Source organism: Podarcis erhardii, assembly GCF_964252035.2.
Source record: "Podarcis erhardii genome assembly, chromosome: 3".
In the NCBI taxonomy this organism is placed as follows: Eukaryota; Metazoa; Chordata; class Lepidosauria; order Squamata; family Lacertidae; genus Podarcis; species Podarcis erhardii.
Genome location: NC_138507.1, coordinates 86,106,359 through 86,121,920, shown reverse-complemented (window position 1 = coordinate 86,121,920; position 15,562 = coordinate 86,106,359). Strand labels below are relative to the sequence as shown.

Sequence of the window (15,562 nt, the reverse complement as noted above, 5' to 3'; positions counted from 1 at the left end):
CAGGACAGAGGCAGGAACAAAGTTGTGGCCTTCACAGTGGTGGGTTTTGAGATATTTTAGCACCAGAGCAAGCATGAATCCTGCCTCAAACAAAGGAAGATGCAGCTTGACTTGCTCCCTCCTTAGCTAGTTGCCTTTGGTGACTCACCTCCTATCCTAAGTCCTGGGGCAGATAACGAAACAAGGATGACCCATTAAAATGAGGAGGACATGCAAGAGTTTATGCATACTTAGGTATCTATAACTACTTTCCAGTTGTAAACCACTGACACACACAAAAATGCAGTGTTTTACGTTGCCTCTGAAAGATGCTCAAGCTTGGGGGCAGGTGCATTCAGTAAAAGATGACTCGAGCTAAGTGGGTGAGGTAAAGGATAGCAAAGATGTGATGAGACAGGAAAAGGTGCTGGTTGAAATGTAATGCTGTACTCATGTGATTGCTTCTCCATCACATTTACCACACAATCCCATAATTGTCTGCTCAGAAATAAGCGTTACTGGACTGATTTCCAATTAAGTGTGTAATCCTATTAAAAGTGTAACTGTTGGGAGTAAGCACCATTGGGCATGGTGGTATTTACTTCTGAGTAGACATGCATAGGATTGCACTGTTCCATTACCCAGCACCAACAGATGAGCTTCCTTCCTTTTCCTGAACCATACCTCTTCTCACATTGCTCATTTGATTTAATCTTCGTATGCGCTGCTCCATTTCCCCTCTTGTCTATGTCCTGGTTATTTTCTGAGTCATCTGCCATTTGAACCTGCTGATAAGCCTAAATGTGGATTCTCAGTTGGTCCCTACATTTATGAAAGGGCATGGTAAACACAAAATGACCCGAAGAGAATTTGGGCATTTTTCTTCCTTTTAAAAAACAAACAGTATCTTGGAGAATGGGCATGTGAGAGTTTAAGGGGTTGGGTCCCTGGCCTGCTACCTAAGATCCTTTCCAACTCTGATGTGCTCTGCCTGCAGATCATCTTTGAAGGCGTCCGTGGCACAGGCTCAGAGGGAGATATTGCCATTGATGACGTCACTCTAAAAAAGGGAGATTGTCCAAGGAAGCCTGTTGTTCCAGACAAAGGTAATGGGTTATATTTGGCGTGGTGTTTGAATACTTGTATCCCAAATCAGAAGTAAAGGTTGGGAGAATTCTGCATGTTGACTTGACAGTTTCGCATATTTGCTTATAGCAGCAGGGTCCATTATTGATTAAGGTGTGTGTACCTGCCTCACTTGAATTACTTCAGTGTTCCAAAGTAGAGTCAATGGCACAGATGAGATTTCTGGTGGAACAAGAACTGGGAAACATGCCACACAATCACTGAGGAGATTTCAGCCCTCCCATACCCAAGAATCTCCTGATGATCTCCTGAGGTCTCTGCTGACTCTACAGAGAGGAGGAGCAATGTACTGCTCTCTACTTAATTAGTCAAGTGAGTGAGTCTGTGTGTGAGAGAGAGAGAGTCAGTCAGTGTATCGGAGAGTGAGTGCAAGAGATCGTGTTTAGTGATAAGATTGCTGCTAAGAGCAGCTGCAGGCACTCAGAGTATAGCATTGATTTATGCTTAGAATTTGTAGCTCTGTATATAGTTTTGTATTATAGCTGTAGCAATAGAATAAAAGGAAGATATTCTACAGAGCTGCTCTCCGAGTGGTTTATACTCTGCAAGACTGCAAAACGCTGCTGCGCAACGACTGTATAATTGAGACAGTGAATCCGGTGCTCTCAGCTCCAAGCTGTGAGTCCACAGCACTGTGACCTGTTCCTGTGGGAAAAGAGGTCTCTGGCAGTGCTACCCAGCTCGCCTAGCCCAGTCGGGGCTGTAGTGCATGAGTCCAGTTGGTACACTGGCTCAAGGGCGATGCTGACAATCACCCGATGCTTAACCAATTTTCCATACGTTGTTGCAAATGGTTTATTGATCCTCATAACCTTTGCCATGTTTGTTAACCAAAGTTGTTCTTTAGAACCCTTAATCATCTTCGTTGCCCTCCTCTGCACACATTCCAGCTCGTCAAGATCCTTGAACTGGACACCATACTCCAGGTGTGGTCTGACTAAGGCAGAGCAGAGTGGTCCTGTTACTTCTCTTGATCAGGATACTATACTTTTGTTGATGCAGCCTTGAAGAGCATGAGCTTTTTCTGTGGCATCACATTGTTGTTGTTTATACTACAAAAGCAGGAAAACTTATCTTAACTAACCCTTCTTCTTTCTTTCTTGCCCTGCAGCAGTTGTCCTTCCAGAAAACGGCGCCATCACCCAAGACAAATTTCCCCTCTGTGGACCGTTACTTTTCTTCCTTTTTGTCCTGCTCAGATGATAGCAAGCGAGTCCGTCCGTCTTCTGAGACTTTCCTCCTCCTTTCCTATTTGGTCACCTCTGCTCCTCTTCCTCCCCCTCCTCACTGGCACACCAAAGTGTCCATACCAAAGACTGATAAGCATGACGACGCAAAGGGGATCCAGCTCAGAACATGGAAGGATTCCTAGAGGAAGTCATAATGTCTAAAAGAAAAAGAAAACAAATCTTGATTATTAAAAAAAAAAACCACAAGAGAAAGAGGGAGGAAGCAATGGAAAGAAGAGATGGAAACAATGGAACGAAAGGCAAAGATGAGAATGACAAAGCTATTTAAAAGGATGAATGAAAGCGGGGGAAAGCCACATTTCCTTGGGAATAGTGGACAGGACTTCCTCAGGGAAGTGGGAACTTTTGTTTTAAACAAAAACAAAATATATTAAAGCACAAATTTCTACAAGAACTGTTACCTTCTTTACCACAGAGCCTCAGTTTAGGAGACAGTCTAGCACAGCGCCCCCTTCTGGGTCTCTGTGTTATGACCTTTCCCTGGCTGGCTCTGCCTACCATTATCTGTCTGCTGCAGCACCACCTCACCTTTTCGAAAGAGCATCCCACTCGTCTCCATTGGGGGCTGCTCCTCCCTGCGTGCCGGTGACCACGGAATTTCGCCCCCGCTGCATGTGCTTCAGAGTCTCCATATGCATTTTCAAGACTCTCATGTATTTACTTGTCCATGTGCAATTTGCTTTTGACCCATCCTTCACACCTTTGTGCCCCCCAACTTTCGCTCGGCAAAGCAGAGAAACAGACTCCTTGCGGATGGTGGAGATGGATGGAAAAAATCTGGGGCAGACGTAAGCTGCAGGATCAGCTGTTGACCTCCTCTGCCCCCTCCCTCTTTTCCCCCTTCTCAAGCTGCTCAGCTCTCCCTCCCTTTGAACTTGTTCTTTCCACCACCATGGAGGCAGATTGTCAATCTAGCATAGGGAATGAAAGAAGAGGCTTTTTGGTCAGGGGCCTCTTTGGCAAGGTGACTGAATTGCGATGCTGCACTTGGCAGCGTCAAAAGCATGAGCTGCAGAAGCCTTAAAGCAAGGATCTCCTCTGAGACAAATTATTTAATAATAACTGTCTCCCATTCCATTTTTTTCCCATAATTATCCCACCAAAAACATTTTCATATACTACCTTTCATCTTCTCCTAAGCCCGTATGACACCTGAATTTGCAATAGTTGTTTGTTAATTGTAGTACCTAGCTGTGGCTCAGTACTAATTGCAGGGTGCTGGTATCATGGTGCTTGATTTACCACTCAAGGATGAGACTGCTCTATTTCAGTTTGCATGATGAAGTTGGGAGACAGGTGGAGCCCTCAAGCCGGGTGATGAGCAGAGGAAGCAGGAAAAGAAACAGACCAACCCCACAGGAGTTGGGGCAGGTGGATGCACAAGGGCAGAAAGCTTAAAGGGAATTGGATTGCAGACTTGTGTTTTCAGAGATGCCACACTACCACTATAAGAGACCAAGTGATCTCAGGAAAGCAAGCTTGTTGCTCCCAACTTGAGCTGGGCAGTATTAACCCTTCTAAATCAGTATGTTAAACTATACATTATGAAGTCAGGAGGAGGTGGTCTTCTGAGTAGGGTGCTTTGGATAAATGTTACCCTGTTGCCCCTACTTCCATAAGCAGCTCGCAGAGGGGAGCTTTCAGTACAAAGGTTCACTCTGCACCAGTGCACCCATTACTTTGAGCTTGTGAACTGCATTCGTATTCAAGGAATACCTTGGGTGTAGAAATACCCACAGATGGGACGCGGGTAGTGCTGTGGGTAAAACCTCAGTGCCTAGGACTTGCAGATCGCATGGTCGGCGGTTCGAATCCCCGCAGCGGGGTGAGCTCCCATCGTTCGGTCCCAGCTCCTGCCCACCTAGCAGTTCGAAAGCACCCCCAAATGCAAGTAGATAAATTGGTACCGCTTTATAGCGGGAAGGTAACGGCGTTTCCGTGTGCTGCGCTGGTGCCGGCTCGCCAGAGCAGCTTCGTCACGCTGGCCACATGACCCGGAAGTGTCTTCGGGCAGCGCTAGCTCCCGGCCTCTTAAGTGAGATGAGCACGCAACCCCAGAGTCGGACACGACTGGCCCATATGGGCAGGGGTACCTTTACCTTTAGAAATACCCACCCACCCCCATCTCACCTTCCTCCACCTTCAGTGCTGTCTTGGCAAGTCAGGGCCTTTTTGAATCCAAAATGTATATATTTGAAGGTAGGTTAAAGTAATTTAGGAGCTAGTCATGGTTTTGGTTTCCCCAGTACCCAATGCTTTCATAGACTTGTAGAGTTGGAAGGGCACTGACAGTTACTTAGTCTAGCTCCCTGCAATGCAAGAATCTCAACTAAAACATCCATGAGAGATGGCTATCCAGCCTCTGCTTAAAAACTTCCAGTGAAGGAGAGTCCACCACCTAACGAGGAAGTCTGTTCCACTGTCAAACAGCTCTTGCTGCCAGAAAGTCCTTCCTGATGTTAAGTCGGAATCTCCTTTCTTGTAACCTGAAGCCATTGGTTTGAGTCCTACCCTCTGGGGCAGGAGAAAACAAGTTTGCTCTATCTTACATGTGACAGGCCTTTAGATATTTAAAGATGGCTATCATAATTCCTCTCAGTCTCCTCTTATTCAAGCTAAACATGCCCAATTCCCTCAACTGTTCCAGCTTGTCAATATCCTTCTTAAATTGTGGCGCCCGGAACTGGACACAGTAGTCCAGGTTTTGTTTGGCCAAGGCAGAATAGGGCAGTACTATTATTTCTCTGGAAACAGTCAGGGCATGTATCCACAGCAATGACCAGAGGAGGAATGACCACTGAGAGGAGTGCAGAAAGAGACACCATGGTACACCTGCATCAGCACAACCAGGTGCCTTTCTCTGCCCCAGCTGCAACAAAACATGTCTCTCCTGTATCAGTCACTTCAGCCACAGCAGGCGCTGTAACTCTCCAGCGGTTTGACTTCTCCCCTCAAGGGACACTCTTCCATTGTCTCCCAAGATGGACTGATGCCAGCAGTATTACTTCCCTTGATCAGGACACTATACTTCTGTTGATTCAGCCTAGCTTTATCCCACACATGGAAGGAATAGTTTCCTAAACTGGTTTTTGCAGGGCTAGATTTGTAAGGTAGCTACAGAGTAAGATCCCAGCCAGTTTAACTGCCAAGTTGTGCCTGAATTACCTTGATGGTTCTGAATATGCTGATTCTGCTCCTTCCAAAACTCCTTGCAGGTCAAAGTATACTGGTGCTTGTAATAATCTAAATGTGAAAGGCGATGGAATGGCCACATTCCCTTATGTAGGAAGATTTAAAGCCCAATTCTACACATGTCCCATTTAGCTCCATGGAGTTTACTCCCAGATAAACTATGTATAGGTCTGCAGAGATTTTTGGTACCCTGAGCAAATATTATCACTGCTGCAGGAGATTTGAGGAGAGCATATGGCATAGATGAAAGAGATGTTCTTTCATATGGTGATAGTTGTATAGGTTTGGCTGCTGGCAGAGGAGAAACAAAGTTTATGGCATCTGAGAAATTCATTAAGCATACCGACCTCATATTGTTTAATCTGGATTGGATTATATATGTTTTTCCTCCCAGATGTCCCAAGTGCTTTCTTCGTTTTCACAGCCGCACAGAAGTAACATTCAGAATTGTTTGCTGTCCATCATTTGCTAGTGGCTCTGATAAAGAATCCTACCCCAGTTATCTCTTACACAAAGGAGGATACTAGATTGCTGTTGTAGAAGAGAAAGGTGGTAGGGTCTCAAAATTTCTAAAAGCCTCTATGACTGGCCTTAATTGACCCCCTTTTAAAAGAATGGAGGCTGCATCACCCTTTCCTTCTGATTTTGCAGCTCTTTGAGCCATTGGATAGGTAAAATATTGTTTCAGAAAGTGTGGATTAGGTAGGTTTGCCTCTAAATACCAACTGAGTCCAATTTCTCCTCAACCCCTAATCCTGGAGGCCATATTGTCTTTGAGACTTAGTAGTCTATGGGTAGAAAGAGTTGTGAGCTACCTTGGAAATTTGGAGAGTTTTATTGCAAATAGGCATTGCTGATATTTGGTAGAACAGGCATGTGGGATTGGCCATGTAGAGAGGGACGGGGGACAAAATACATATCCTGGGCTGGTACCGTCCTCTCTGTCCCTTTTTCGGTGCGTCACCTTTATGATTTGAGCATACATCTATATGAGAATGTGTAAGTAAGGACCAATGGTGCCTATCTATTCATAGGGGATATGACTTGCTTGTAGGAACTAATCATGTATTCCGTTGTCATTGGTTCAGGTATCTTACCAGTGATAAATCTGCATTTTAATCATCATATAAGTCTCAGGGAGCCTCATTTACTGAACCCTCCTCCTTCTTTTCATTCTCTTTCCTTTCTTTGGCTTAGAAATAGCAGGTTTCCCTGGGGAAAATTGCTACCTCAAGTGCCTTGGCTCGTCAGAAGCATGAAGACTGAAACAACAGGTTTCATGTCATTGTACAAACTGTTGTTAAGAGGAAATATAGAATGTTTTTACAGTAGCATGGACAGTGCAGCTGCTTAAACCCTAGACCTGGCACCGCATTTGTTAATACTGGAAACATAAACACTTGCAAGTGAAGCAGAGTTGGGTTGCATTAGTACTTGAACATTTAGACCTCCAAGTAAATGTCAGCTGCTTCCAGAGAAGTCTTACAGTCACTTAGGAATCAGCAGCTACTTATAGCCTAATGGATGTCAGATGTGCTGTTATTTAAAGTACATATAAAATTATTGTTCTGCTCTATTCAAGTGGTACTTTTTATGAGTACAAGAAGCTTAGAACCCAATACCCTAGGCACACAAGATTTTATAAATATTCTGCCATCTTAAAGGAGACCTGCAATTTCAACTGGATGTATTAATTAACCTTGTTTGTTATGATGCAGCTATTGCATGAGACATTTCGTTCATCCAGCAGGTGAGTTTCATTGCTGCATAACAGCAATGTGTGCGGAAAGAGCTGTGAGCTGCAAACCAGTCCATCATGGAAGGTACTACAAAAATATGAGATACAGTATTGTTATTTTCATGGAGGCTTGGGGGCGGGGCGGAGAATAAAGTAAAGACATGAATGTGAACCAATTAAATATTTAGGTTATGTGTGTGCATATGAGATGGGGGTGTATTTGCCATCAGTAAGTCCATTGGTCTCTCTTAGCCATGCCAGATTATAACCTCCCTAATCAGAGGAAGTATACTTCTAGTTGCCAGGTGCTATGGACAAGCAATAGAGGGTGGCCATTGTCCTCTTGCTTTCTGCTTGGGAGCATTCCAGGAAAATCTGGTTGGTCAGTTGAGGAGAAGCCTGGAACAGAAGCAGCATACTGTATCTTCTTAATGAATGCAGGAGAGCCTTTGCTTTTCAATGCTGTGCAGCCGCTGCATTCTGAACAACAGTTGCTGCTGACTTAAAACCTTTCATGCCTACATAGTGAAACTAGGGCTAGTATTCCTGCCAGGTGAGTGTCCCTTTTATACTGAAGAGTTAGCTTCACAAAACCAATCAAGGAACAGATACTGTATTATGTGATGTATCTCACCACTGGAGAAGGGTCACAGTGAGTCACTGCAGAATGTTTGAAGAAAGGACTGAATTAAACAGGTGGGGCATGGGGAAATGATTACAGATTATTAGCTTGCCTGTTGCTTAGGATTGATTATTAGTCAAAAGAAAAAGGGGGGCACATATGAAAGATTATGGATTTGTATGTCTGTATCTCTCTGGCTGTTGTACAAAACTAATTTCCTGTACTTTTGGCAGTTATTACTGGCATTGGGCCAAGTTAGTAAACTTTATGTGTGGTGTGAAGGATTGCAAGTGCAGTCCCATTCCAAGTGGCCCATGTTATATTAGAGGATGTGCCTAAATATGCAGTGCAAACTGAGTTTAGCCTTGGGTCTTGATATAAAGCAACAGGAGTTCAAATGCACCTTGTAAAAATGATTTTACTTAATCAGTCCTTAGAAAACGCATTTAAATGCAAGTAAGAAAAGTTTGCAGCCTGCAGATGAAAATGATACTTGTACAGGGTCAGTGCCCAAAAAGAAACAAGTCTGCAACCTCCCTCTTTGTGGGCTAGCCTAATATTGTTCAGACCTCACAAGGAGACAGGCTGAGGTAGAGATCCCTTTTCCGCTGGAAGAAGGAAATTATTAGAGCCTTGTCACGGAGCAGTCTTTTGCCTCCACCAGGTGCTTTTCTCTGCTGAGACCAGGCTCCAAGCAGTTGAACGCTTCTTCCCCTTGTAGCCTTGCACAAAGCTTGCTACATTTCTCTCAGAACTATAGAGGCAGCTTTAGCCACCAGCTGACATGCCAACAGGAGGACTGGCATTCTTCGCACGAGAGCTGCCAGTTTTTGGAGCACTGTCTTCTTCACGTCCCAATGTTTTTCATTTGCCCTGATTGGCCTTGGATGATGTTTAATAAATGAGCAAGACATTTACAGAGGAAGATCTCCCATAGTGCCTTTGAAAATTGCATTTTAACGAGGACCAATTTACACTCCATGGTAATAAACTGCAGTCTAGAGACCATGGTTATCGCAGGAAGCTTACAACCTTAGCCTGCTTTGCAGCTGAAGAAGGCAGCATGGGTAGTTCGAGTGTTTCTGAGTTTTACCCCAAGCAGAGAACTGTGGCAGACTGGTGATAGCCCGCCCTCTGTGTGACAATAGCAGAATCAGGAGGAAGCAGCCTACCCTACATGTGAGAATGTGGACGGCATTGCCTTCTTGTTCTCTGATGCCTGGTTTATACGCACGACAGAATGAGATGGAAATTAGGTGGTGGAAACCTGAGATAGTAGAACAGACTATACCACTTCAGACTGCAAACAGAGGATCACATCAGACCTCAGTTTGACTTTCCTGTCCTTATCAAAGAATCGTTTACAAGAGGGAGAATAATAAGCAAGAGAGAAAATCATTTAACAGATAACTTGATAAGAACTTGACTTCATTCAGCCAACATCCATTTGCTTCATTGCTAAGCAATGCTATAACTAGTGTCTCAGATGGAGCTCCAACTGAGGGAGGAGGGATTTTACACTTTCAAAAGTTATCCAGACACCAGCTTTTCCTGCTTTCGTCTTCATTTCTCCCCACCTCCAGGCACCAACTGATGTAGTCACCTGTTGCATAGAGTGGCATCCCTGACTACATTGCTGCATATACATGTCTGTAGGACAATAGCATTCTCTTTTAGATTGCAGCTCTGCCTACAGAACCAGTGTTACAAATATCTCAGGCATCACACTAACAAGTTGCAGATAATGCCTGGTGGAGCACATTGGACAGTGTTATTGCTGTGGCCACTAGCTGAACTTTTTATGATGACACAACCCACTTCCCTAGTATCCAGCCAAATAAATTCCCCAAGTGTGTACTATATCAAACTCCAATAAATTAAATTGTACTATAAACACAAATCTATACATTGTCATACAGTTTATGAACGCTCTCTTAGATACTGTCTTGCAGAGTGGCATTTCACTGTGCAGAGCTTTGGAGATGATGCTCTTTGAGACTGATGTTTTTCTCCAAGACAATTGGGGGAACCAACCCCCAGAAGGAATGTTTTTTTTAAAGGGGCTTCCAAAATGTAAGTTCTTACAAAAGGGAAATAAGTATGTGTAACCTTTCAGATGCACCTGTGAGGTGGAGACAGGGTGAGGTGGTCTTCTCAAGGCAGTGTTTGGGGGCACTGCTCAAAAATAGCAAATTTACATTTCTTTATTTTATTTTCTCCACCACTGGGGGTGGCATTTAGATTTTTCACCTCAGGCACCAATATTTCTTGTGCAATCTTCTGGCTACTAACTCCACTGGGACCAGGACTGACCCACATCTTTACAGCACTAAGCAAGACATGCATGGCCTGCCCTTTACAAGCAGGAGCCAACTGCAACATCAGGACAGATTCAGGCAATACTACATTTGACAGAAATAATGAAAAGTGGATGAGACTATCTCAGTTGCTACTCTGCCCCCAAGGCTTTTGATAGGGAGTAAGAGTATCATCCACATAGACTGTACCAGTGAGAGGCCTGTGACAATTAAAAAAACAGTATGTGGCTCAATTCAGAATGGGAACTTCCTTGCTGAGCATTCATAAAAAAGCTCTGTGTCTTTCCAGGAGTTCTCCTGTGGCTCATATTTTTGGTGCATGCACATGAGTGGTACTGCATGCATATGCATTACTTTATTGTGCCCTGACAATTTGGCACAATTAGTTTCATTTGGTACTACCTGCATGGCTGCAGTTATACCATTGTGGATGCTATCCTTTAGTGACTGCTTGCTGGCAGCATGATATTTTGTAAATTACATGTACGGTTTAGAAGTTCAGGGAATTTCACAGCAATCTGTGAGAGTTTTGTTGAGAGTGAGGGATTAACATTAAATACTTTCTGTGCATACTCCCACAAAGCATCTGGCTTTGGGCTGAATGCTGATCACACACACAAAGTATCTTGTTTAACATTCTGAGCCACAGAAGAACTTTAGAGGGAAGTGGCACTCGATTCAAAATAGAGCCAAGCATTATGAGCTGGACAAATTAATATATTGAACCAAGTAATTATGAACGTCATCACCATGACTTATTATAACTAAAAAGGGATTCAGAGCTTTAGATTCTGGACAGAGAAGTTCTCTCTTTAACCCTGCTTTCTTTTATTGTGATAATTTTCTGAATGGTGCAGACAATAATGAGGCTGAAAAGCTGTGGGTCAGTAAAAGAGCTATAGTAGGAGCTGATGGGAAGATCCACACAATTATAAATTAGGAAATTCCTGCCCCCATCTTCCTTGTAGATCCCCTCAGTGCAGTGTCTAGCACTCAAGTCTCCTCTCTGCTTTAGCTACCTGAATCTGAGGCTGCAGAAAGGCCAGCTTAAATGGCAAGACAGCCTGGATTCTCACCCAGAAAGCTAATAGCTAGGAAAGGGGTAAGCAGAAGAGGCCAAACTGATACATTAAACAAAACGCCTTGCTAACACAAGGATAAATATGGTCTAGAACCCAGTGGGGAAGAGGCTAAGGGACTGGGTAGCTGCAGAAGGGAAAAGCTTGCCCCCTATCCACTTCTCCCTAAAATGGGCTCCACTTAATGCTGACTTTTAGGAAATTTTACCCAACATTTGTACTTGGCAGGCAGAGGCAACTCCAGGGTTAAGGGGGCTTCAGGCAAAGTGACTCTTTCCACAGTGAAGGTACCCAGGTTGCCTTGCACTACTATGGTGGCAATCATAGTAGTGATCCAGTCAGTGCTGGCCGAAGAGGCATTTTAATTGCACACACACAGCAAAAAAAAATTGACACTTTTTGCCAAGCTACCCAATAAAGTTCCTTTCCCACACTTCCAGTTGCAACTTGCAAGTCAAAAGCATCTGTTTTTCCTTGTGCAAACAAGAGTCCCAAATTTGTTTCGAATATGTCAATTAGCTCTTGAGTTATCACAGCCAGACCATGCACACAAATACTAAATTAGTGATTTCTCTTTGGAGAGGGGGGGACTACAAACAAATTGTTAAGCTTATTCATCCTCCTCAGAATAACCTACAATTCAGCAAAAAAATCAATAGTTTAATTTTAGCATTTTATGTAGGCAGAACTGCATAACAAGCCCCTGAGAGATGCTATATTGGGGAAACTGAAAAATGTCAACTGGCGCTCACTGCCTGATGCCAGTTAGAGATCCCAGGGCAGCCATTGGCAGAGGGTGCTGCTGGGACCCAGACAGCTGCCCAAGGATGTAGCATGCCCGTATCAGGCCTGTAAAAAGGAGCTCATTGCTTTGAGGTTCTAAAGTTAGTCAGTTGAATAATTTCTGTTATGGGACATGGGAATCACTAGCCTTTGGGGCTTGCTGATCAGAAGGTTGGCGGTTTGAATCCCTGCAATGGGGTGAGTTCCTGCTGTTCTGTCCCAGCTCTCGCCAACCTAGCAATTTGAAAGCATGCCAGTGCAAGTAGATAAATAGGTACCGCTGTGGTGAGAAGGTAAACAGTGTTTCCGTGCACTCTGGTTTCCGTCACTGTATTCCATTGCACCAGAAGTGGTTTAGTCATGCTGGCCACATGACCCAGAAAGCTGTCTGTGGACGAACGCCGGCTCCCTCGGCCTGAAAGTGAGATGAGCACCACAACCCTATAGTCGCCTTTGACTGGACTTAACTGTCCAGGGGTGCTTTACCTTTTTACCTTTTAATTTCTGTTATGGGGCAGCCTGGGAGAGGGCTTTCTCAGTAGCAGTGCCCCATCTTTGGAATGCTCTTCCATCCCAGATATGGTTGGCACAAACTTCCTTACATTTTTGGTGCCAAGGAAAGGCACATATTCTCACCTAGGCTTAGGTTGCTCAGGTTGGTACTTGATCTACTGCTGACTCATTGTCTTACCTGCCCTGCTGCTGTTTTATGTGTGCATATGTTAGATTCATTTATTGTACTGGCCCTGGTAGTTTAGGGATATTTTTAAATAAATAACCAAAATAGCAGGCAATCCATTCACCTATGCTCTGTCTGCAGTGTCTTGCTCTCATTCTGACACCTCATCACGGTGGATGTTGAATGGGCAAAGGCTTTACCCCATGGCCCATTTAAATCACAAAGCATGAATGAAGAGGTGACATGATCTGCAAATCAGGCTGTATTTTCCCCTCAATGTAGGTTGCTTGTAAAATGTCTGATCCCCTGCAGGGCTCAGCATCAAAGTGTGCTGCGTCTTCTGATCTGGGCTCCCATAGTGGGTCTTTGAAAAAGCTATTGTATTTCCAGATGCCTTGCACCTGTGCTCCTCTAATATGGAACAACACAGAGAAGGTACTCCAGTGAGCGCATCTTTTAAGAGCACAAGGGGAGGCCAATTGAGAGCTCTGTTGCAGGATATGGGCCAGCCCGCCCATGTGGTTCAAGGACAATCGGAGTTAGTTTCCTACATCCTTGAGGTGCAAGGACTTTGAGACCGGCTGTGATATTGCAAAACTTGAGCATATACATTCCACACCAACACTAGGAGACTGGCGGTGGGTGGATTTGGAATGGAAGGGCTGAAGGTTATCAATTGGGACATGCAAATAGCACCTGGCTGTTAACCAGAAGGTTGGTGGCTTGAGCCCACCCAGGGAAAGCTTGGGGCAGGATTCCTGCATTGCAGGGGGTTGGACTAGATGACCCTGGGGTCCCTTCCAACTCTACAATTCTATGGCTCTAAGTACTGGGAGTTAGGACTCTGGAAGCAGAGAAAAAAATCAGGCATCAGAAGGCTGGTTTGCCACTTACAAAATCAAGAGCACGTCTCCCTATGTTCCATAGTTGAATTTGGATAGCCAAATAGGTCTGACTGCTTGACTTTTGCAACTATATAGATGGAGATGCACTATGTTAACGCATTAGAATACTTTGTATCTTCTCTTCACTAGATCTTCATTCCTTTGGTTTCAAGTTCAAGAAATCACCATGATACATATCTATATCATTACATTTCCAAGGTTCCCTAGCTGGGAACTACATGCAGGTAAACCATTTCTGAATTCTTGGGGCTAAACTGAGAGGTGTAACACACACATCCGCCACACAGAGAGCGCTAATGGCAACTTTGAGGCTTTATATTGAGAAAAATAGTACAGAGAGCAAGAGTAGTAAGTCACCCTCTCCCAGAGCACCGCTTTCCTGATTTTCATATCCACCTCATGGGGCCACTAATTAGAAAAATGATGGTTCTTCTGCATTGTGCCTAGTTTGAGCTTCCACCTTTGCCACAAGCTGCTTTTAGCCAAGGTAACAGAGATAATGATGATGATGATGATGATAATTATTATAATTATAATTATAATTATTTTATTATTTATACCCTGCCCATCTGGCTGGGTTTCCCGAGCCACCCTTACAAGCACAGGTAATAGTTCTGTGCAAAATCACTCTTCACACAGAAACTCCAGTTACCAAGTTATACAAGGTCAAGAAGCCAATGTCCCGCACCTAATTGGCAGTGGCATCTCAGATCTGGAAGGAAGAGAAATTTGGGACCTGCCTTGAGGCTGCATTTCACATGCTCGAGTTTGCAATTGGTAACTGCTCCGTTCCTAGATCAGTATGATGCCGTTTTGTACAGTAGCCTGCAAAGAGGAATGATAACTAAATCCTCCACGTTAGGAAAAAGTGCTAAAGGGAGAAGCAGCTCAAGCCAACCATTAGCAGCGTTCCTGGAGTCCGTCAGCCTTTTTGCTCCGAAGCCAAATGGGCTAATGAATCATGTGAACTGCCGGAACAGTTAACAAAGGGACTCCGGGTCAATGGATTGTGCGAAGTGGTCCTTCATTGTTTGTCACTCTCTTCCCTGGGATTCTGAGACACTCGTCTGGGAATCTGGCGCCATTCCCTGCCTTCAGTTTCACCTTCACTGTATGCTCCTCCTCTGCTCCCTCATGAAGCATTTCCATCACCACGCAGAACAAGGGGACGGCGTCAACCCTCTCCGGCAAGTATCTAACATTTGGGGGGAGGAGAACCCTAAAAGCACAAAACACAAGGGACCCAAGGGACCTTTGAAACAGGGTGAGATGTTTTATAAACTTTCCCCACCCACTCCATCCACTACAACAGTGTTCCCTATAGAATCTCAACATGGACTGTTTCATTAAAATAAAGCTGCAGTATTAAAAAAAAAAAAACCAAGGGAGAAAGTGTGTGTGTGTGTGTGTGTCATGGTGTGTTTCAATCTGTTCTGTTCGGAGCTGTGGTTTAATACCATGAAGCAAACCAATGAGAAGGTTGTAGGGGGACAGGGCACATGGGAGGCCTAGAAATATTGCTGGGAAACTGCTGCAATCCCCAAGGAAGCCACTGCAAACTCATGTGGGCTCTCGTTTCCCCCCAGTACTTTGCCTCTGCTCATAACATCCTTTGTGGATTATTAGCTCATCTATTACTATGTGGCTATGTCTCTGAACATCAGCCCTCATTCTCTTCCCTTGGCTAGAAGCCGCAGAGCTCGCTGCTGTTGCTAAGCACTAGGCAGGCTCTCCTCCCGCCCTCCATGCAAGACTTTCCCAAGAGGGACTGGACAAGAGCTTGGAAACAATTCCTCTTCCTACAGAACTGGCCGTGACTTTGAAAGCCATCTCCACCTGCCCTTCTCGCACTTCTCCTAGTCCTATACCCA

At 44.5% G+C, this 15,562-nt stretch overlaps 1 protein-coding gene and 1 long non-coding RNA gene across 7 annotated transcripts in view; one reads left to right on the top strand and one right to left on the bottom strand.

Annotated features, from left to right (window-relative positions):
- The window catches only part of MDGA1 (MAM domain containing glycosylphosphatidylinositol anchor 1), a 281,764-nt gene extending 278,140 nt beyond the window's left edge, over window positions 1–3,624 (top strand). For 2 of the 5 annotated variants that reach the window (XM_081854149.1, XM_081854151.1), the window contains exons 16-17: window positions 977–1,085; window positions 2,237–3,624. In XM_081854149.1, coding sequence (XP_081710275.1) covers window positions 977–1,085; window positions 2,237–2,328 — 201 coding nt within the window. In that variant the 3' untranslated portion in view covers window positions 2,329–3,624. The remainder of the gene's footprint in view (window positions 1–976; window positions 1,086–2,236) is intronic. The other 3 variants (XR_014154409.1, XR_014154410.1, XM_081854150.1) reach the window with 3 other exon arrangements.
- Window positions 2,410–15,562, bottom strand: part of LOC309337614 — a 104,397-nt gene continuing 91,244 nt past the window's right edge. For both annotated transcript variants that reach the window (XR_014154439.1, XR_014154440.1), the window contains exon 4: window positions 2,410–2,512. This is a non-coding gene — a long non-coding RNA (uncharacterized lncRNA). The remainder of the gene's footprint in view (window positions 2,513–15,562) is intronic.